This window comes from Pseudomyrmex gracilis, unplaced genomic scaffold (genome assembly GCF_002006095.1).
Source record: "Pseudomyrmex gracilis isolate BER0280 unplaced genomic scaffold, ASM200609v1 scaffold_15, whole genome shotgun sequence".
Lineage (NCBI taxonomy): Eukaryota > Metazoa > Arthropoda > Insecta > Hymenoptera > Formicidae > Pseudomyrmex > Pseudomyrmex gracilis.
In genome coordinates this window covers 1,148,218-1,171,469 of record NW_018020599.1, presented here as the reverse complement: position 1 = coordinate 1,171,469, position 23,252 = coordinate 1,148,218, and the positions used below count along the sequence as shown (strand labels likewise).

At 37.8% G+C, this 23,252-nt stretch overlaps 1 protein-coding gene across 1 annotated transcript in view; it reads left to right on the top strand.

The window, feature by feature from the left end:
- The first annotated feature begins 16,614 nt into the window (after nucleotides 1-16,614).
- LOC109863955 (coiled-coil domain-containing protein AGAP005037) overlaps nucleotides 16,615-23,252 on the top strand; it is a 78,273-nt gene continuing 71,635 nt past the window's right edge. Inside the window, exons 1-6 of the mRNA XM_020444673.1 lie at nucleotides 16,615-16,781; nucleotides 17,463-17,480; nucleotides 21,307-21,333; nucleotides 21,989-22,160; nucleotides 22,486-22,684; nucleotides 23,022-23,217. Coding sequence (XP_020300262.1) covers nucleotides 16,770-16,781; nucleotides 17,463-17,480; nucleotides 21,307-21,333; nucleotides 21,989-22,160; nucleotides 22,486-22,684; nucleotides 23,022-23,217 — 624 coding nt within the window. The 5' untranslated portion in view covers nucleotides 16,615-16,769. The remainder of the gene's footprint in view (nucleotides 16,782-17,462; nucleotides 17,481-21,306; nucleotides 21,334-21,988; nucleotides 22,161-22,485; nucleotides 22,685-23,021; nucleotides 23,218-23,252) is intronic.

The window sequence follows — 23,252 nt, the reverse complement described above, 5'->3', positions numbered from 1 at the left end:
TAAAATAATAATACATATTGATTGGCACATGATGTTTTTTGGGCTCAATAAAAATATTATTATTGTATATATTTATTTGTTTACTGTATTTAAAAAAAAAAACAAATATATGTATGTGTATTATAATTTGAGATCGAAGTAACATAACGATAAAATTGCAAGGGATAATAAAAAAGAAGCTTGATTGGTTTATCAAATATATTCTCGAGACAAATATTCTATCTGATAAAACTAATTTGATTTGATATTGGAAAATATTGACGAGCGAAAAAGCACATATTTTTTCGCAGCATATTTAGTCATTTTATGCTTGATTCTCTGTGAGAGTTATAAGCGAAATATAAAAATATCGAGATAATTTCACGCCATAATTCCGCGCGCGATAAGGTAAAAAATAAAAAAATGATAAAAATTTTACATTGAAAGAAAGATATTTCTAAGTTATATTCGTAAATATCTTCGCACACACGCGCGCGCGCGCATATACACAAACACGTTCAGTATCTTGTTTGTATTAATTTAATATCTCATGTAATTATCTTATACACATCATAATTATACTGATCTTTCATGATTAGTAAATAAATCTTTATTAAATTTGATTGCGTGACATTAATACACGCGTATTTGTTGATAGCTTTCTACAATTTGCTACACTTTGTTTACACATCATGCGCAAGAATAGATTCTTCATTCTTAATTGTCATTGAGTTTAATAGGTAATTATTTACATATATATTATTTAAGCAATTAAAACCAAAAGAAATGCAAAATTGAGAAACAAAGATAAAGTCTTTCTTTTGGTTGTTCAAAATTGTAATTTTTTAAGTTCTACTTCCCTGCAGTCTGTTTTTACGTCAACCGCTAGATTTTTTTCTCAGTGAACTGTAAAAATAAGTAAATCCCGCAAGGTAAACTCTGTGGATAACCCATCGACGTACCGGCTCTCGATGTTAATCTTCGCCTTCGTCGGAGCCGGCGTCGCCGAGATGGCGTGCTGAGTCCGACGCCGACGTCGGTGTCGTTGCGACGTCGTTGTAGCAGCGCGCCCCTGGCGAACATCCTATGTAACTGACTGCTCTGACCGATCTTTTTAAACGATGTCTCTCGCCACACCCTCTCTTGTCAGCTCCCACTAAAAAAATAATTGCGTGTCAGTGCATGCACTGTAATGTCACAAAAAAATATTTTATTAATTTTGTAGAAGAAAAACTGTATCAAAACTTAGACATCTTAATATTTTATTCTGTATATTTTTACTGTATTACTGTGCTATAATATTGTTGTAATGTAATTATTGATTGACATGTCATTTTCATTCAGAGTGTCATAATTTTTTAAGATATTAATTCTATCGCCATGGCTGACTTACATTTGTCTCAATCCTCTTACGCATCAACTCTATAAAATAATTTTGTCTCTAATTCTTGTTGTAATCATAAAATACAAAATTATTTAATTTTAATCACAAATATTATTTTTAATTGTAATATAAATAATTGAGTGTCACAGGTCGGATATGTTGAGCGCAAAACTACTTTTGTGCTTTAAAAGTCGAAACAGCGTTTAAAGCAATTTTTGCGCAAAAGGATTATTTGTAGAATTTGAAAACTGGTATTATTATTGAAATATATGTACATATATATATACATGAGTAGCATGGAAACAGCTGCCGTATTTGTACGTGAACAATTTCAGTGAAGGCAGAACAAAACGCGTTTGGTTACCCTTCAGCTGCAAAATCGATTTGGCGATAATACGATGAAACTCATTTTTCGTCAACCCCTCGCGCAACACGACCGAATGAACAGCCAAATTCACGAAGCGATTAATCCAATCGATATATAGTTTGATTCGTTCGCCAACAATAGTTTCAGTATGAAATTGAAAAAAAAAAAAAACAGACTGCAGTGATATTTCTAGCATATCAAAAGCAAATTAAAAAATGCTATTTATCAAAAACCGTTTTACATTTACGTCTATTGGAAACAATTTTTTCCTGTGTTTGATCTATTAAAAAAAAAAAATTTTATTCTAAAGAAGATGGGATTAAACAACCCTCTTAGGGTCAAGGATTAAGCCAACGACCATCGATGCGAGCGACGACAACGCGCCGCCGAACGGCTTATCGTCTTATCCGCGTCGGTCGCATTTGCTCGCTCGGGTAGGACGATAAAGAAGAGACCGTCGTCGGCGCGAGTCACACCTCCCTCACACATCCTCCCTCGCACGACTACCCGCAGTATTCACCCCCACTATTCTGCTTGCCATGTGACGAGCGGCGACGCGGTGCGGATTCTCCGTCAACTAATATTGATTATAAAACCGGCGGCGGCAGCGGCGGCGGTGGCGGTGGCGGCAGCGGTGGCGGCGGTTTCTTCATTCCCCTTTTTTTCTTTTACTAACCGGAGCCACGGGCGGCAGTACACGCGCGCGAGACACAATACGCCCGTAGTGTGCGTCGTGGCGGCGGCGGTGGCGGCGGTGGCGGCGACGACGGCGGACTATTCTCGCGAAGATTTGCCGGACAGAGGCCGGCTCGCGGCTCGATCGGTGAAGTGAATAAAGGTAGCTTCTAGTCAGACACGCGTCGGACCGTACAGTCGTCTCGTCTGTGATCTCGTCTCGTCACGTCTCGCCGCGCTCGTCGACTCCGGAAAATACGCACGGAACTTGCTGCGTACGACGGCAACGACGTCTCCTCGTCGGCCTTGTGAGAGGGTGCATTGACTCCAGACGCAATGTAAGTAAACGAGGGTTGTGAAGGGCAGCGCGTGAGTCCCCTAAAAGCGCCGGAGTAAATTTTGTCTCTTCTCGTCGCGTTTTCAAGCTAACAGCAGAACGGTGCTAATGTTGTTCGGTTTTAGTTTTTTTTTTTTTTTTTTTGGTAGAACTTCGTTTCCTTTTTGCGTTTCCGTGCGGAAAAAAAACAGAGGCAACGTGACTAACTCGACTAAGCGTTTGCGAGGGCCGTGGCTGCCCTTGGGAACTGAAAATATATACGCTCGCGTGCTCGTGTGCGCTTTCGATACATCTCTCTCGCGAGAACTTTTACAGAAGGTCGCATTTTTCTTGAAGGAAGTACGAGTAATAAAACGAGAGAAGGAAAATAGATTTCGATGATGTCTTTTCATAGTTCGATAGAAAATTTATCTCGATGAAATAATTAAGATAACGCGTGATTTCACTCTAATCAATGTAACATTACAGTTATTATTACAAATTATTAAACTTATATTTGAATACACCGCTTTGTGATAAGTTGACATTTTATGAATAGAAGTTTTCCAGTTTTTTCGTATTACAAAAACTACTGTTTTACGCAAAAAAAGGAATTATTTTATATTTAAAAGAATTATTTGATTTCAAATATGTCAAAAGAGAATCGTTTTTATGTTTCATTCGCAGAAAAAAGATTTTTCGAATAATTTGAGAATATAGATATGCGAGAGAGAATGAAATTCTATAATATCTTCTGTAACGGAATTTGTTATAGCGGTGGAATTCGTGCCAACATCTCGCGAAAGTGCAGTTTCACAAAATAAGTGGACGCCGCCGTGATATCGGCACGGTACACTTAAGAAGACCCGAGATGGGATATCGCTATTAAATATTAATGAACTTTTAGAGTTTAAAGCTCTGTACCTTCTTTGTAAACTCGCTTCGCTGCTACACTGTTGTCACTCTTCTTTTCAAGAAACGTCATTGATCTGCAAAGAGATCGTTGACATGGTGTCACGGACTATAGCGGACTATATAATTACAAAAAAAAAAAAATCATCACCGCGTTCTTTATATAAATTTCAGAAACATTCGAATACATTACAAATAAATTGTAATTATATATAACTGTTAAAAAAAAGAGACGCGATGATCCGACATAATATGGATAATTGTCGATTGTTTGTTTTTTAATCGAAATCAATATTTTTGACAAATTCTCGTGAGAGAATAACCAGTTTTTTTAAGCGCTTTAACGTTATCAATCGGTTCTGAATGGGATGAAGCGACGACACATATGATATAACATATATATATATATACACACACATATATATACTATACACAGTACACCTACTATCAAATTGGTATTATTGCCGAAAGGTAGAAGCAAGTCGATAATGTTATTACGCGTATCAAAGGTTTTATTACACGTCGTATCACATTCGGGAGTTTCGCGTCGCTCGAATTATTGCTCCTCTCCGGCAAATATCTCATTGCGTTTCGATGATCGTCGATGCGCAACAAAGATTAAAGTGGATAGAATACCGGAATCAAAGTAATAAAAGCAGGATGACGCATATTCGGTTAATTGCGATCCAATCGTTTCGAGGACGATTTTGCATCATTGACTGGCTCATGAGAGAGAAAGAGAAAGAAAGGAGGAGAATATATTGTACATTCAGAGTACAATGCTCTGCAAATGTAATATCGGTTTATCGCATCCTTGATATTCTCCGAAGCACCTGTCCGCTCCATATGTTGCATATCCGAAATTATAGCTTATTAGGCAAACCGTGTATAATATAATCGAGCGAATAATAAAGTGGGGATAATATAACGTGTAATAGAATATATCATCGATGTATCGGCTGTGCACAGCCTGCTATGCAATAAATGTGAACGCTAATTAGAATATATTTGTAGACCATATAAATGTCACAAATAAGCTATTTGAGGAATAATATTCTTTTTTGTCGTGACAGTAAGCCTACTGTTGCAGAACACCGAAGCAAAGGCGCATTCGCGTCACCGTTTACGTATTCCGATGTACAGAAATAGATCCGGATTCTTTTATATCTCTAGATGTCCGGTTTTACACTAGATCTACTTCGCGCAAACAAGAATTTAAAGTGAGTAACGCGTTGAAAAATACAAAGTTGTTATTTCTTTGCAAATAAAAAAAACGATATTCGTTTTACAGTCGATTATACTTCGCTTCTAAGCTCGTCGTTCACGTCCTCACACGACACTTCTATATTTATTAAATGCACGGTTTTATTTATAAAAGTGTTTTAGTTACAGTTTTATTCAATTTTTTTTATATGTTTCTCTGAATTTTATTAAAATCATAAAATCTCTCTCTTTCTCTCTCAGCGTTTGCTTGATTGATCAAGTTAACAAAGTTGAAAGAAAATCAAAGAATCGATATTGTGTAAAACGTTGACATTGCTGTTGATTTTGCGCTCATTCGTAATTCCGTTTCCAATAGCACTGATCGATCATGAATCGTGGCGCTGATCGATGATCGGACAGAGACCGTTCTCTGTTGTATCGGCCGTAAAGCGGAATTGGCGATGAGCTGCACAGGCCGAAGCGTTTCCTGCGTCATCGTTCGCGACGACGACGATGAGCCTTGGCGACGGCCGACTTCGGCTCCATTCATATTCAAGCGATATTTCACGAAGACGAAGTGGATAGTTCTTGTTTGGTTGAAGTCGATTCGCCTTTTGTCGGCGTCTTCCGGCGTAAAATCGATATGCCGATACCAGTGCGTACGTTTCCGCATGAGATTATATACATTTTATAATATATATATATATATATATGTACGAATGAGATTCTCTCTCCGCGTAAGATAACCACCGGAGAAACTTGGCTAATAAATATCTCGTTGACGGTAAATGTACGACTGCGTTTTGTGCCGGAAGTGTCCGCGCGATATTCACGAGCGCGCGCGATACACTTCCTTCGTAACGCAAAACCCTCATCCCCGAGGCGTATTCCCATCTTCAATAAAGTCGTGTCAAAGTAACGTCCGTTTGACGCGGAACTTACATCGCTTTAATGTACTTGCAAAATTGATAGATGCATAATTCACTACTATAATGCGCGAACGACGAAAGTTCTCGACGTAACCGCGCGTGCGCGCGTTTCTGGTTATGTCACTCGTCACGCGCCATAAAACGAATTAAATTGCGACGATGAGCATTTTGCTCGTCTTAAGTCGAGAGTTTCTCCACAAGGACAGAGTCTAAGGACTTGGTGATAAGAAGAAAAGACAGTTATAAATTGTTTATTATTTGCGAAACTTTTCTTCTTCTTTCAAGCCCCGACGTCGTAGTTATAGTCGTGTTCGATTATAGTTGAAAGACTGACTAACGAGAGAAGTGTCGCGTGGATAAGGAAGTTAAAAAAAGTTTCTCGAATACAAAGTTCTCAGAAAGAACTCATATTTTACACATGTGCGCGCACGTTCGAGCCGAAACTTACTCTTACACGCACCTGTTTCTGTAAAGTATTTTATTTTCTACGGTTTGTAACGCGCGCGGAACTGTTTGCGAAGTTACTGCCTCGAACGCGAACGCCTGTGTTTTACATAAACTTCTTTTTCTTCGTTTCCGCCGATTGTGTTTGTTGATTTCGAGACGGAAAATATATACGAAAAATACCGGGATTTGAAAAAATCAACTAAAGGGATGACATTTTTTCCCGATATATATTTTTTTCAGACGTTGCATGAGTGAATTACATACGATATATATCTGATTTCTCTGAGCGGTGTAATGTAATATTTTACTATTGTTTTGTTATTTTTCGATTATAGTAATAGAATAAAAAAAATGTTCGTTTTTGCGATGTCTCAAGTTAAGATGCCTAACACGTAAACTAAAAGAAACTAAAAAAAACTTAAAATATAAAGTGTGTGATACTCTAAGGAACAAAATATAAAGTGTGTGATACTCTAAAAACTTACCTTTTTAAAAAAAGGTAAAAACAGGCGCCAAGTACACGCACAACACGTATTGTATTTTAATTAANGTTGTTAAGAAATGACTGATTACAAATTTCCCCTCCACTGAATTGCCTGAATCTCGCGTATAAGAGGCACGGTGTGCTCGCGCAGTTCGAGCGCCACTTCGTTGCGCGTGAACTTGGCGCGAGGCACTACCGTGCCTCTTGATATTATACAGTGAAACTAGAAAAACAATTTTTCTTCAAAACAAATTTTTTTTCTCAGAAAAATAAAAATCGTTCAGTCCGGAAGGTACTACAAAAATAAATGAAGACATCGAAATAAAGTTGAAGGAAACGGCGTCCCCGTATGTCTATATGTATTATAAAATACGCGAAGAAACCCGAAATGCCCTCGGCTGGAAGCTCTCACCGACCAAATCCACCGGTACGATAGTATCACACCACCAGAGGAAGTCGATAACACACGGATATACGCGCGCGTGCAAGTAACGGTCTCCCCCGCAAGCCGTTTCGTGTGCACGAAGTCCGAAAGTGGTATAGATTTTTTGTGCTCCGCACGCACTCGATGTTGTCGTCGTGTGACCCGTTACACACACACACACACACACACACGCACATACCGTGTGTCGAGCCGGTGAGGGTATTTGCATTGGAGGAGGTGGAATTAAGGGAATAGAGAATGCACCACCCTATGTAGACTCGCGCTGTGCTTCCGCTCTGCTGAAGGCTCCGCGTTCTCCATCGTCTCGCGCGCTCCCCTCCGATTTCTCCCCCTGCGGCCACGAACTTTGATTTCCGCGCCATTATTATTGCCCGGCGTCGCGCGAATATCAAACAACTCGATATTGATGATTTCGATTCAGAGATTCGGGAAACGCTAATTTGCGTTTGGACGTAGCTTTAATCAGAAATGTGATCAATAAATAATTCAGTTGACTTTGAATGCTGTTTACAAATTCACACCTGCAGCACACAAACATTACTAATAGATTTTATAAAATATTGCGATATTTTTTAATAGTTTTGAAATAAAAAAAAATATTTCTATGCAATAGAATCGTTTTTAATTTTGTGAGCAATGAGTTAAAAGTTAACTGAAAATAATTACACTTTGAATCCTAAGTGTATATGTTTCTTTAGATGTGTATTTAATTTGTCGTAAATAATGTGTAACGAATAATTAAATGCACTATGCGTCTTGTCGAGGCACTGCAGCTATCTCGAAAATAATGCTTGCTTACGCGTACGTCTACTTAATTTAGAAGAAGCGAGTCCTCATCTACCGACTCAACCTCGGACAATTAGAGAGAATTAACGCGCGCGCCACGCATTTAACTCTTTCGTTCGCTGAACTTGCGCGCGAGGAAGCCGTACTATTCCGGGACATAAGTCAAGTCTTTCGCGAGTTCGCCGACGCAACAGTCCGTGAAACTGTCGATTTATCGAGCATGCACGCAAGGGCGTGAACCTTCGTCGATTCACGTGAAAGAAACATCAAAGAAAAACTCGCGCAACTGAGTTTCGAATTAATTTTATGTGCTTTTGGAATTTAATTAGCGAGCATAATTGACATAAAAAAAAATGCTGCACTTAATTTAAATATTGCGCGCAATATTAAGTTATCACTTATCAAAAATTTATTTCAATTTAAAACACGAAAACCGCGGAATGAAGATAATCGAATATTACAATATTTATAGTGGTAGTCCATTCAATTTCGAAATTAAATTGAATTTCTAACATTTGTCAACGACATAAACTCGAACAAGTGTCTGCTGAATTTGTTCTTTTAATTCGCAAAATGTACAAGGTTCTTACGAATTTATCGAGATTCATGATAAAGTTATAATGCAATTGTTACAAAGAGACAGTTTGTCAATGTGTGACAATGTCTTCTTGTTGAAAGAACAATCACAATCTCTGAATTATCAGTGAGCTTAAGTTCAAATATTTTCAGTTCATCGACGATATTATACATCGACGGAACACGGTGAGCACTAGACACGGTTAAGAGGTTCGTCGACCTCGCGTAGACAAAAGCGGCGAATTCTTCCCAAAACGTTGAAAACGTTTGTTGTGTGCAGTACAATTTTCTTTTTCGCCGATCTCAGAGTTTTATCTCAGAGATTTGCTTTTTTTTTCTCTTTATTTAACTTTATTCAACGGAAGGTCTAAGAAATATTTTCACTTTGCGCATATTTTCTTGTGAGATGTTCAAAGCAAACATAACTTGAGAACATCAGAGAAGAACATTTAACGGTATGCAAGTCTTTCCCACGTTGTACGATTGAATATTTTTGCGTTTTTTTTTTCGCAATCCGCCATTAAACTCCCGATATAGTTTCTCGTCCTACATTCGAGCGAAGCAGAACTTGAAAAAGAAGAAGAAGAGGGAAAAAGAGAGAGAGAAAGAAAGACATGTGCATATTCTCGGTATCTTATTCCAAGAGACGGAACGCTCGAAGCAGACCGTCGCCGTCGAGTGTCGGAAGAGAACGAGACGCGTCGTGCAGAAGCGTACTTTCGCGCGCGTATTTTTGGCCGACGATAATCGATAAGCGGGACCTGCTCGTGATTCGCCGGAATGCTATTGTCCCGTCGTGTCGGCGCTTTCGTCCCGGCTAAGAGCGGACGATACTTTTCGCGCAACGGCAACGAAGGGGGTGGCAACGACCGGCGTAGGGACGCGCAGCGTACGTATATGGCGAATATATACGTCGGATTTATACGAGCGTTTCGATCTCTCGCGGGAGCAAAACGCCGACAGTCGAAAGACTTGAAGTGGTCCGACACTCTGCGGAGTATGATGAATGTCGGATCGAACTGTCCATTCGCAGCAGAAGAGAGCGGGGAGCGAGGAAAAAATTTTAATCGAGTTTCAGATTCTCTTCAGTCTACAATAGGTTTGGGTTTTTTTTTTTTTTTTTTTTTTTTTATAATAGAGATAGGGGATAATCTCTCGCTCTTCCACCCTGGTTCCTCTTTCGACGGATGATATCAAATACAATTGTCACAGTAGTCGCTTTTGACTAGTGAATATTGGATATTGTTGAGCACAACCGCCAAGAATCCCTCAATATCATGTGTCAAATTATATTTCCGCGTTTAGATTCAGACTAACGCGTGCATCATCGAAATGATATATTTCGCACTCATAAATATTACATACAACACACATATAATATTTATATAACTACTTTTTTTCAATTTAAATGTTTCCGCAATTTTTTGTTATTATTTCTGTGTTTTGTACAAACCAACTAATTATTTAAATATAAATTCTTATTTTATTCGAAGAAACTGTTCGCCCGAAATATCGCAGTCGTCCGCGAATAAACATTTCTATTTCATTTCGCGGCCGAAAGTCTCGTTCGCAATACATCATCACCGTCAACGACCTTTTATATCAACTCGGCCCTGTTTTTGCCGGAGAGATTAATACGCGCAAACGCCTGCGTCTATACGGTCACAATTCCGTCCTGGCCGACTCATTGTCGTCATTAACAACGTACAGTCTCTCCTCTTTTTCCTTCTCCTCTTTTCTTCTTCTTCCTCTTCTACAGACTTTCATCTCCGATTTCGCTTGTTCTGTTCTCTCTCCGCATTCTTTTCTTATAGCTCGCGATCACGTCATTCGCGGCAATGTAGTCGGGGCTTGAAATCCGACGACTCGAACCGTCTTTACACGGATCAACGACTCGCGAATCTCCCCGTATCCGGGTGCAGGATCATCCATTATGGCCGCGCGAAGCAACGCCACGCCGGCCTATCGGCGGAGCGGATTCGCAAACGACTTCCTATCGACGCGATCTGTAATTGCCCGTCTCGGGGGAACGACTGAGTGATGAAGCTCCCTAGCGTAATTTCGTTCGTAGATCAATTTATGACCGGTTCTGTCGGCGCCGATTAACGTTGATTAATCAAATCTTTCTTGCCTTTATAAGGTCTATAATGGACTTGCGCACAAGAAACAAGTCACGTACTTGAGAGCGCTTTGACGTACAATAACATATGTGTTGTAACCGCTATATTGTGATGTAGAATCTCGCTTCAAAGTTACTGATGTTTACTGACAGAGCGAGACCTTAATTGATTAAGACTGTTTATCAGTTAGTCAATTCTTCTAATCATCTGAAATAGAAAAACCATCTTAACTAGTCCCTATGCGACCAGTTGTTTAAACGAAACACGCGAACGAATTTAAATCTAACGAGCGTAATTAAAAAGACGATGTCTTGGTTGACGTTGTCTTGTTGTTTTAGTCAACATGATATTTTTACGTGGCCGTAGAGAGCGCGCGGCCTTTGCGCAAAATGTGCGCCGCGCGTTCGTTCGACAATGTATGTACATATATTGTGCAAAAACACCGGAGCAACAGATGGTACACAAGGGGTCGAAGAACTAAAAGCACTTCACGTGACATTAGCTCCGGTAACCAGGTCCGTCACGGCAATTGAAATCGATCGTCGTCTTGCCGAGGCACATGCATAATGCATTCTTAATCACACAGGACGCGAACGGCGGCGGACGGTTGTCCGGGAATGCGCATCGCACCGGTCGACGTGCATTCGTTAGGCTAAAACGTCGGAATGTTGTAATTAGTACGATTCGTGCAATGCCCCCGCCAGTTGCGATAAGTATCAGCGCCGGTGATTTTCTTGGCAAATTGAAGCGATACGCGTCCGTGTTGACGTTTCTTTTTATATAATTATCGCAATATCAAAGAAACGTGACTTCTGAATAAACAGGAAGAGATATGCTACTTTTCATTCGCATTTGTACTTGTGAAAAACACACAGAAAGGATTTTATTGTAATAACAGAAATTTCACAGGAAGCCTGTGTTACGTATATATACATTGATTTATTTAGAACACAACGTAAGAACGAATATAGCAGGTCTTTATATTACTCGCTCTCAATTATCGCTGTCGGCCGTGTATTTATTGGGATATTGATTTGATCTATTTTCGCGCGCGGAGCACGCAGCAGATAGAAACGAGGTCGTAGAACCTACATAAGTGTCCCGCCGACGGTATAGCTATCGTCGCAAGTAACATCGCCACGATAAGCTTGAGGAAATCGATTTTTTATCGCGAATATACGCTAATTGAAATGACGGTATCAATCATCTTCTTATAAAAATTTAGAATATTAGTTCGATGTAAAAAAAAAAAAATTTAACAGAGAAAAATTCATTAATATATTTATTACAAAAATTTATACAGGAGGAGAATATTTACTAGATGTGTACATAAAGTATACATAAAGTCACAAATAATCATCTAAAAAACATATTTGTACGATAGTACAAATATACTTTCTTGAGATAAAAAAAGCATTCCATCTATTTTTTGATATTTCTCTTATCTTTTTCTTTACTTTATATTCTCACTGTTTACGTTACGAAGTTCTTTGATATCACAACCGTTAGTTACTTTGCTGTTCTTTCGTAGATACATATTGTATGCGCACGTACGTTCGGAGAAATCAGGATGGCGTTGAGAGGCGAGCTCAAGGCAGGTATATCGGTCGTATATGTGTATATAAGTATATGTATGTACGTATATGTACGGAATCTTATCTGCGGCCGCAGATTATCGAATTTCCGAGCGTTAGATTAGATTTCTCGACGACCACGCGCGAGCTCAGCACACGGCCACGTTGGGTTTCTGAAAATAAACGCGTATGAGGATCTCGTCATCGTCGCCAGTACTCTACCCGGCATCGTGTACAACGTGTCGCGCCTCCGACGTGTTCGTGTACATATATACAGTGTGTACAGAGTGACTCGAATGTGAAGAATTTTTTTGGAAGGATGTTTATCAATTTGTTATTGAATATTTAACAGAAAAATAATAAAGAGAATAATAATAAAAATAAAAAAAGTCTAGCTACAGTAATTTAAAAGATTTGAGAATTGTTTAATTTTTTTTTTTATAATAGAAAGTGAAAGTAAGATAAGTTTATTTAAATCTTGTGTGTGTGTGCGATGATTTAAGAAAAAATTCCAAGTGTTTACAGATTTATTGCATTTAGATTGTTTTAATCGTGTGTGTTATATATGATACTGTAAACTAAAAGTTATCAGGAATTTATATGTTTATCGAAATGCAAGACTTTATTTCCGTACAATCTTCTTCATGAGACTCGGCTATATTTAACGTCATACACAATTTTCAAATCTGTATATTTATGATTTTATCGAATAAGATAAAAATATACGAAAATAAAAAAAAACTAATTTACTTTCTCTTTTACATTATTGATTTCAATAAAATAAATGAATTTGATGTGTAACCTTTTAGTTACACCGAGTATATGCACATTTAAAGTATATCAATGTTTGAACTTCCGATATAATGTTGTATGTTCTATGTGTGTATCAATACATCGCATTTACACACACATGTATACACTCATATCACTGTTATTTTTAAAGTATTGGTGATATGCGATTTCGAAAAGAGAACGAAGGGACGATAAGCGTCCGGACGGAGGAGCAAACCACGCGGAAATTCAATTTTATTCGTTACGGGGGTGGAACTGGTAAGAGAACTCGTCTCGTTCGATTTTCAATTATAACGTCGAGCACTTTTATGAAGCAACTTTATTATACTTAGTTGGAAAACGCACGGTCCAAAACAAATTACATTGCGATCTGATAGACGTCTGCGACTACGTTGAACTATTAATAAGACATTGTTAATTTTTTTATAATCTAACATAGTACCTACTTGCACACGATACAATTAAATTAGTGAATCTACTTAAGCCGGGTGATATATTTACTGTATATATAGCATATAGCAATTATGACAAATAATCTCGGAGAGCAGTAACTTCAAGTAGACTAAGCGAGGGGGGATTCAGTATTATCCTACCTACTACTTCGAGTAAATCAGTTCAAATCCACAAGCCGATTAATATAGATTAAACCATTGTTATGTATTGATATATAATTGATAATCTCAGTGTGGGCTAATTACGTGTATATATTTTATCTATATATTACGATACTCGTGTCAAAGTATCAATTATTTTAAAAAATAGATAGTAAATTTGTTTATGTTTAATACAGCTATATATTCGTTGCGTAGAAAATGTTGAAAATCTGAAAAAGTATTAGAACAATTATGTAAAATTATTAAAATCGAGTATGTTAAAATCCCCGCGCATGATTACATGGTAAAGTGACAATTTAATTTTTTCTCCGACGACGTCCCGGAGGGTTCGCATTTTCTGGATGATGATTTTTCATCCGGAGTTCACCGAGAACTATTTGCACCCTCGTTTCGGAGAGGCGTCGATCAAATTGACAGATGACGTTTTAATAGGCTCCAAACACGTGTTGTGCCGGAGGATAATTTTACGTCGTTAAGCCAAGGTAAACGAAACATAAGACGTTTCATTGAGGAAGATATTAAAAGCTTAAACATTCACTCGAATAATTAAAAAAAATCTCGTTAGAATAAAACTCTAAAGATTCATTTTACAGTTTTATGATTATGTTATTTGTTTTTAAATTAGAAACTCTAACTTTTAAAATATCATTTTCTTATAATGGAAAATAAACAAGAACTAATGATCGCGCCATTTTGTGATCAAACTCTCGTTGCGACAATCATGTTTTAGTTCTGTACAATCGTACGTTTTGCTTTCGTGTTGGATACTTGTTAGGAAATTTCAAAGCGGTTCGCCGGAATATAGTTTATCCTCGCGTTGCCAATTACAGGTGTCGAGGCGAAACACGAACTCCTTTGCCGTAGAAACTTGCACAGCTTATTGTCGCAAAATACGCGTGCGATCTAGCTATTATTTGCAGCCAATTTTCAGCGCGCGACGCTGTTTATCGAGTTAGCTCAATAGTATAGGTGAATTGTTTAATATGTCGCAATTATGTAAGAACTTGAGGAAGTCGTCAGCAATGGTTTTCGAGCTTTTTCTGTTGTGACAAAATAAACATGTGTTATCGTTGTAATATCTTTTGATTTACATAAGAAGACTGTTCTTTTTGGAACAAGAGTTTGTGAAGAAGCTGCTAGCGACGTTTGTTCTACTCGCACGCGTCGTTGCGACAGATAAAAACACACACACAGTCAATCTTAATACCGTTAAGATAATAAATTTACATCACACGCTTGACGCGATATAGTAAATCTCAATTTACGACTTTAATTATAGAATTTACAATTCCGTACATCATCCTAAGCTTCTCTGCAACTCCTTTGTGAGTTCCCTCGGCTTTGAAATTACATTGTATGTTGACACATTGTCAGCCTGCGTACACACGTATTTGCTCGGGATTCTGGCTTTGTTATTCGTAGCGCGATGCGACGACAGATGGTTACAAGACAATATACGAAGCTCAAGACTTCAGGATCGCTTCTCACAGAGAGACAAACTTTACATTTTTTTTTTATTAACTATATATATTGAAACGTATATTATAATATATTTTTATTATTAAAAGATCAAACTGCCACGACTTGCAATTTTACATGGGATTCGGAACGTCTAGAGCGCTCAATCGGCCGCGAAATGCGCGCCGTTCACGCGAGCTATGGCGCTGCAGCGACGATCGAATCGTGGGTGCACGTCCAGCGGAATTCGAATCTCGTCATTAATTGGAGGAACGACGCTCGCTATCTGTCCGGCACTCTCTCGATTCGCCATTCCGACCTACTTTCGCCATAGCTGCCGGTTAGAGTCTCTGCCAAAATCTCGCGTTAGAGATTTCGGCATCGTCAAGCTCCACGTGGCCGAGAAATTGATTGTGAGCCGGGAAATACGCTCTCGTTTCACTGAGGGAACGACTGTCTGGTATTCATCAGAGAGTTTGTATTTAATTAAGTCGAGAGAGTAACGCGAGTAAACGAGGTAACCCGACGCTTTTGTAATTCAGAAGAGAACGGCGCTTGCACGAGTGTGTTTCGGCTCAGTTGTCGCTCGCGAGGACAGTCGTTCGTGTCCCTGACAATGACTTGTGCAATTGCACGCGCTCGGTATAGTTTGTTAAAACGCGCGTGTACAGCAAGATTGTTTAATCTGTCTTCTGATGCCTCGCGCGTGTCTTTGCATCTTTTGGGAAAATTCAAATTAAATCCGAGCATCGAACACGCACGATTGCACAAGCATAGAAAAATAAACGGTGAAACTCGAGAAAAGCACGTGACTATATATCACGAGTTCCTATTTCAGCGACGCTATTACTTATCGCAACCTTGCTTTTTCTCGGCCACAAACGAGAAAACACGCCCTAACAGCGCGCGCTCACGCACGTGCCACTCGCTAACTATTTCCGGCCACTTCCGCGAACGCCGTTATTCTCGGTATTCTTTGTCGTCTCTGCACTATCTGCCAAATAGGCCGACGGCCTGTTTACTTCGATCTCTCATCGGGGACGTTTATTAATAAATTTCGCGAGAAAACTGCATCCTCGCAAAACTTTTCCGTGTCTTCTAGTTCGCCCGTCGAAATAGTTTTTTTCACGAAAAGTTTTCAGATTGCGAACGTTGTGAATCACGCGGTTGTTTTTATCGGCGTGATCGATCGTGTTCGAGCATTACCTTCTAATTACAGCACTTGAAAGGATGAAGTGACATAAATACATCACTAGAATAAACTTGTGAAACTCAATGACGATCGATCTTTTTGTCGACTTTGTCATATCTGATAGTTATAACTTACTCTAAAAGAGAGTTTTTTTCTTATTTATAAATAACAATCATTAACAAGAATCATCATTTATGATTTACAGGTGGATCGGTCAGGGGGGAGGTTGAACCCGGTTCAAACGAGCTCACACCTGGCAGAAGGTCTGGCGGTGGTGGCGGCGGCGGTGGCGTCTTGGGGGTCGGTGTCGGCGGCGGAGGCGGCTCTGGGGGCCGAGGCACCTCCGGGGGTGGCGGCCGCTCGAGGGACGAGCCCAGGAGGCACACCCTCGGCGGCGATCATCAGCCATCCCTTCATCATCAGCAGTTCAACGCGCAGCAGCTGCACCCCCTGCATCCACATCATTTGCCGCCACCACACGGCCAGTACGGCACTCCACCCTCACGACACACCACTATGGATCTCGAGGTGAATCTTTGCTCACGCAACATGTAAATACACACTTTATTGTTTGGGATAATGATCTCTCTTGTGTCTCTCTATGATTTCGCTCCCCTACGTCTCGCTACTTACATCACGTTTCCCCGTTTCCTGTTTATGCTTAGTTCGTAGATGACACTTTGTGGTAGTGGAATCTCGATGAATTCGGGATTACGATATGTAACGTATTATTTTTACTGTTCTGTTTTATTTTTTTTTATTTTTTTTTTGTTTGTTTTTTGTTTGTTTTTTGTTGTACATATGTAGTTCAAGGTTCTAGTATTTCACAAAACTCGAAAGGTATCGAGATTCTACTTCAAATCCTAAAAAACTGGGACGCAACCAGAACCTCTACAAACGTGTACCATCCTTTTTTTTCAATTGCAATATGTACCTTTCATTTTTGTGTGATTTCTATTTTAAATTTTTTCCGCTCTCTTTACGTTTTTTTATATTTTTTAAATTTATACATCTTTTATATATATATATATGTATTTATTAGGTATATAACTACGATATGATGTTTCCGTGTTTTTATATCATATATACTTGTTCATTTGTTCCTGGTATGTGATGTTAACACAATTGTTGTCTCACATAAATTTATAAACCTTGTCTTATTGATATTGATTAAAAAAAATCTATAACTTTTCACTATGTGCCCACAAGACGGGGTTTTATCTTAAGGTAAAATAAATCTCTCTTTATATCTACATGTACCATCTCGGATTTTTCGCCGATAGGATTTGTGTCTTTCTTTTTCGTATCTAATGTATGGGGCGGCTCGATTTTTAATGGACTCACTGAACATTTCTTTTGTCACGTGGCTTTGATGTATCGTACGTTGTTGTTTGATTTTTTTATAAACGAATAACTCGCGTATACAACATAGAAAATTACACGAAATCAAAAAACGTTTTTGCATATGTTGTACGAAAAAATTTTATTACTTCAATTCTTAAAATTACACAAACTGTTTTGTACAATAAATTAGAAAAGAATTTGACGTACAACAATTTGTTTTTTTTCTCACATTCCTGACAATTCGGACAACACGAAAAATGATACTCGAATGTATAAACGTAATCGACAACACTTCGATTTCGCTGGCGTTTCTCTCACGTGATGCTATAATTTAGAATAGCCACGTGTGCAATCGAGCGTGAAACCCATATATGTATATAATTATCAGACAACGTATTGGATTGAACGAAAAAAATTTGTTTCTCTTCTATGTTTGTGAAGTAAATTATTCACTGAACAATTTTATTTGCGCGATTAAACCTTTCTTCTATTCTGGCTTATTGTTTGTATTGAGATTTTATTATTTTTCATTACACGTATGTACTGAATTTGTGTTATTAATTTTTTTCTCACAAAGAATAGGAAATGTTCAGTCAGTCAATTATATTTACTGTGCAACAAAAACGTTCGTTTTTGCATCGAAAAAGCTGTATTTCTCGTTTCGGGAATGTTGCATTCAAGAAAACGCACAACAGATCTAGTCGATGCACTACTATAATAGTGAAGTCTTATTTATGGACCGTGCACGTGAATGCACACCATACACGTTTATATTGTTTATCTACATCTTCTATTCTTCTCTCTCGTAATTTTTTTCTCGCATTCACGGCGGAAATATGGAAACGTTACTTACTTTTAGAAATATGAGCCTTATGAATTACACAGTATTCGCTCGATTACGCGGAGATTCAAGTGAATTTTTTCTTTTTCTTCTTTTATTTAAAATGAAACAAGATTATTCATAGTTTCTACAAAACGGAATAAATATTTTTTATTACTTGATATACAATATGTTACATATTGTTTTTACATGTGCGAAAAATTGCAATTAATGAATGTTAAAAGTTACGATAGCGTGTAGTCATTTACGTGAGTTATTAAAATGTAATATTAAAATGTAAATTTATATCATACATGAAACATTGCAGTAGCATTTGTAATTTTCTCGTTTATTAATTACAAAGAATATTATTAATAATATTACACAACACATACGTGATAACATTGTTATAGCATGTCTATATTTATTCGATATATACGTTTATCAAAGTAAAAACCAGATGATCTCATTTGAACGTAAAAGTCATTTTAATCCCTTGTATGTTGTGAGACTGGAAATGTGGGTAAAATATTATTTAAATACCCACAGCTTATTACGGTAGCAAATAGAGTGAGCGCGGTCAAGAACCGCCGGTATAATGAGGGGAAGCGGTTAATTAATTACCATCCACCTACGACGTCCTCGTTTCTTGCGCTCGTCATTACCGATAATTGGAGAGTACCGAACGTAAATGTATTCACGTAAGCTTCGTTTTCTCTTGACGTTACCAGATTTTCGGGTTCGTTTTTTTTCTCGGCATGTTAATTACCTGGATGTTAAAAGTTTTTTTACGGTAACGATTTAAAAACTGAGAGTATGTATAAAATTCTGCAGTTTCGACGTAAAACATCATTAGCTTGTGACCAAAAATATATTGCGTTTAATACAACTTTAGATATTAGGGTAAAAAAAAGTATCTCTATTTGGCGAAATATATGTGAGATAAAAGCTATTTTAAACTTCTTTTTTTTTTTTAATAACATAACGGTTTGTATTTGTCTAAATATTTGCGTCAAGAGACCGAAATGCATTTTTTTTCGCGTAAACAAATTTTGAGCATACCGTTTGTATTCTAATCGCGAGCATTAATCCCGAATGTCTTCTCTCGCGATAGTAATTGCAGTCGGCACAATTTAGATACCATTAAACTTCGCTCGTATTATATCGCACTCGGAAGATCTAAAGATCGTGAAACTCGTGTCAGACGGATGTCGGACGATCGATTAGTTCGTAGCACGTGGTTATTGAGCACATCCCTCTGAGGTGTCTCCGTGGTTTGTACAAGATAATCGAACTCGGCGTGCAGATGGTGCACATTCGAGATAGTGGATGTGAGCGTTACGTCATCGTGTTCGCCAGCTCTGCTATTAATTGACGGCCGGCTCGACTTGTAGCTTGTTCTGTCACTATGTGTAACACGTGGTGGTTACACGAAGTGCGCGATTGTTTTGAATCGCGAAAGTACACTGCCAGAAACAGGATTGATTTTTTTTTTTTTTTTTTAATCGGATTTCAGAAATTATAAAAATCAATTAAAACAATTAAAATGCTTCATTTACAATTTACATAATTCTGCTCGAAAAAATGTAAGTTCACGATACGATTATCAAAATTTGACGAACTTTAATTATTACGTAATTAATAGCTATTTGATGCGTATATTTTATTTTATATAAATTTTAAAAAAAATATATATAAAAAAAATATCTCTGGTCTCTTTAATCCCTCTTTTTAACCCTTTGTTATAGTTGTGCGTTAACGTGTAAAGCGTGTACTTTTTTCTCCCTCATCGTTTTTTTATTCTTCTTCTCTCTTTTTTACCTTTTATCTTTTTATCTCAAAGCGTTATGACAACGTTGTAGATATTTACCACGCGTTCCATTCTCGAACGTGAGTTGTATATGTTATGGTATCATAAGCGCTAACTTTCTTGCTTTTATAAAGAACGTGTCGGAAGTAAAAAGTACATAATCCTATTTTCTTCCGTGTAATATATTTCACGTTATTTTATCGACGTGTATAGGAAAATGCATATGATGAGTGAGAAGTAAAATTTAAATTGTTTATTATTTACAGATATTTGGTTTGAAAGTTACTAATTGATATAATATGTGCAGTATCTCTTTTTGATGAGATACAGAAAGAAAACCCGCATAAAATACAAATATTACAAATACATTTGTTCAAATATTTTACATAAATAATTATTACACTTTAATCTTTAACGACAAGATATTATGATATATTTTATCTGCCAAAGATACATTTAATTATATGTATTGCTAAATAGAAGAAAATACGAAATTACAAAGATAATCTGTATTCCTATATGTGTACGCAAATATTTTTATATTGTACTGTTTGATCATGCAAAATGCATAATTATATTCTCTCTTTCTCTCTCATTCTCTCAGCTCTCTTCAAATACTCGCGCACGGGCCATAAAGAAGAGGATATTGGCATTTCCATGACAATAACCGATTTACGGAATGTAATGACGTTTCGCTAGAAGTAACAACTCGATGATCGTAAACGCGTTGCCTCTTGAAATCCGAAAAACCCCGTTCGTGGAACACGTTTCATTACGAGCAGGAAGTTAGCGCCTATGTGTTATTTGCAGCCACAATTACGGGTCGAAGTTACATGACCGACCTGTCAACGAAGAATTTCGATCGTCAACGACACAACAATTACTCAATTTTTGTTTTTTATTTTTTCCCTTTTTTCTTCTCTTCCGTTCGATATCATCATTTCCGTTTCAATCGCCGGTTTGGTCCCTCTCTCTTGTCTGCTGTTATTTATTTTTACTCCGCAACATATTACACATCTAACTGGTTTTTCACTTTGTGTGTGTGTTTCCGTGTTACCTGCCGCGTGCCCGCCCGACAGATGGGGACCAAGTCTCGCCAGAGAAAGGTAATTTTTGAATTTTCATGCTTTCCATGCAAGATTGCCTGCGCAATCAATTCTTTTCCGTCAACGTGCATGTCGGCATGCTGACACGATCGTTTTTTCTCTGAGTGGCATTTAATCCTCGACCCTTACCGTGCGTCTAATTGTTCGCTCGGCAACTGTCGTCGTGATCATATTCGTAATATGACAGGCGGTAATAAAAACCTTGACGACGCATATAATCGGGTTATAATTAGAAAATTAAAACAAAAAAAACTCTTCAGTTTGTAAACTTCTAACGATAATATAAATGTTACTTTATGTATATTTGTGCGCCGGAATCGTACAGCTTGCCTATACTCGTAATAATTTTGTTTGCCAGTTGTTTGTTGTACATATATTTATGATATCAGCAAATAAATTGTTTGTTTATTAGCAAATAAATTCGCGTACTTTTAAGCAAACAGATGAGTAACGAACTTATTTTATTTGTAAAAAAAAAACCTACACGATTAGATGCACAAAAAGTGTCTGTTGTAAATGTATTGAATAATCCGTTAACGATTTTCTTTTTCTTGTGAATGCCACCAAGTGACGTTTATCAAAACTTCAAAACTGAAATAGCAAAGCGCTCAATGTGCACGTGTGCTGAAAATTTACCGATTTCACGTGATTGCAGTCGCCTCTTCCGCGCGGATATCCGCCCCCATCTTCGACGATGCTTTTCGATGACGACCCGGGCATCATGTCCGAGGTGGAGACCTCGAGCACGGGATTTCGTCGAGGCGGCAAGCAACGGAGCAGCTTGCCCGTCGTACGAACGCCCAGCAAGACTTTGGAGCGACCATTAGGTAATTCGCAAAAGATATAAAACTTACGCGAAGAAAAATTAACAAAGTTAAGAGAATTTGCGTAGATACTTTAAAAGTTTAGTCTCTTTCCTCTTTCGTAAATTAAAATTACATCGGTTTTATACTTTATGTTATATAATTTTCTAACTATTGATTATTGTACAAAAAAAAAAAAAACAATGTTAAAATTAACAACACACATCTTCGTGATAATAGCTTTTCTAGAATAAGTGCTTCAATGTATTGTCTACTTTGGGTGTTAATGTTGTTTGCTCAAATGCGTTACGACTTCGCTAACAATGCGATTTTACGTTTGCTTTTCTAGGACTGGTATTCCTGCAGTACAGGAACGAAACGAAGAGAGCTTTGCTGCCGAACGAGATTACCAGTATAGACACTGTCAAGGCTCTCTTCGTTAGAAGCTTTCCGAAACAACTCACCATGGAATACCTGGATAGTCCTCACGTAAAAGTCTACATACACGACAGTAACAAAGACATGTTCTACGAACTCGAGGATTTAAGGTAACATCTCGAAATTCTATTAGAAAATTTTTCTTTAAAAAATTATAGTTTAATCTCTTAAATTTAAATAAACAGAAATATTTTATCGCAAATGTTTCATCTGCTTTTGCGTATCAGAAATAACAAAACAAATTAAATTCTTACTTTTTATTTATGTGGTAAACATTTTTATAGTTTTATCAGATAGTTTGCAACAATAACATTTTAAATATTTTATTCAATATTTCTAATCAATTCACACTTTTATGCTATTAACGCGATAAATGTTCAATAAAGCGACGTTTATTTAAAACGCAAGTGTGTAAAAGTAAACGTGATTTGTGTTTTGTGTTTTAAGGTCACACTTAAGAGACATTCGGGATCGCAGTGTCCTGAGACTTTTCGAAAGCGCCGACGGAGTGACAGGGATGCCAGGGCCATTGGGAGTGCCAGGAGGTGGCGGTGGTTTGCCGCCTCACTGGGAAGATCAGAGCTACTTCAGCGAGCCGGAATTCGACAGCGAATATCAGCATCAGCACATTCACAAGAGCAAGGTAAGTGCACGTTAACGAGATCTCGTTCGTAAGTC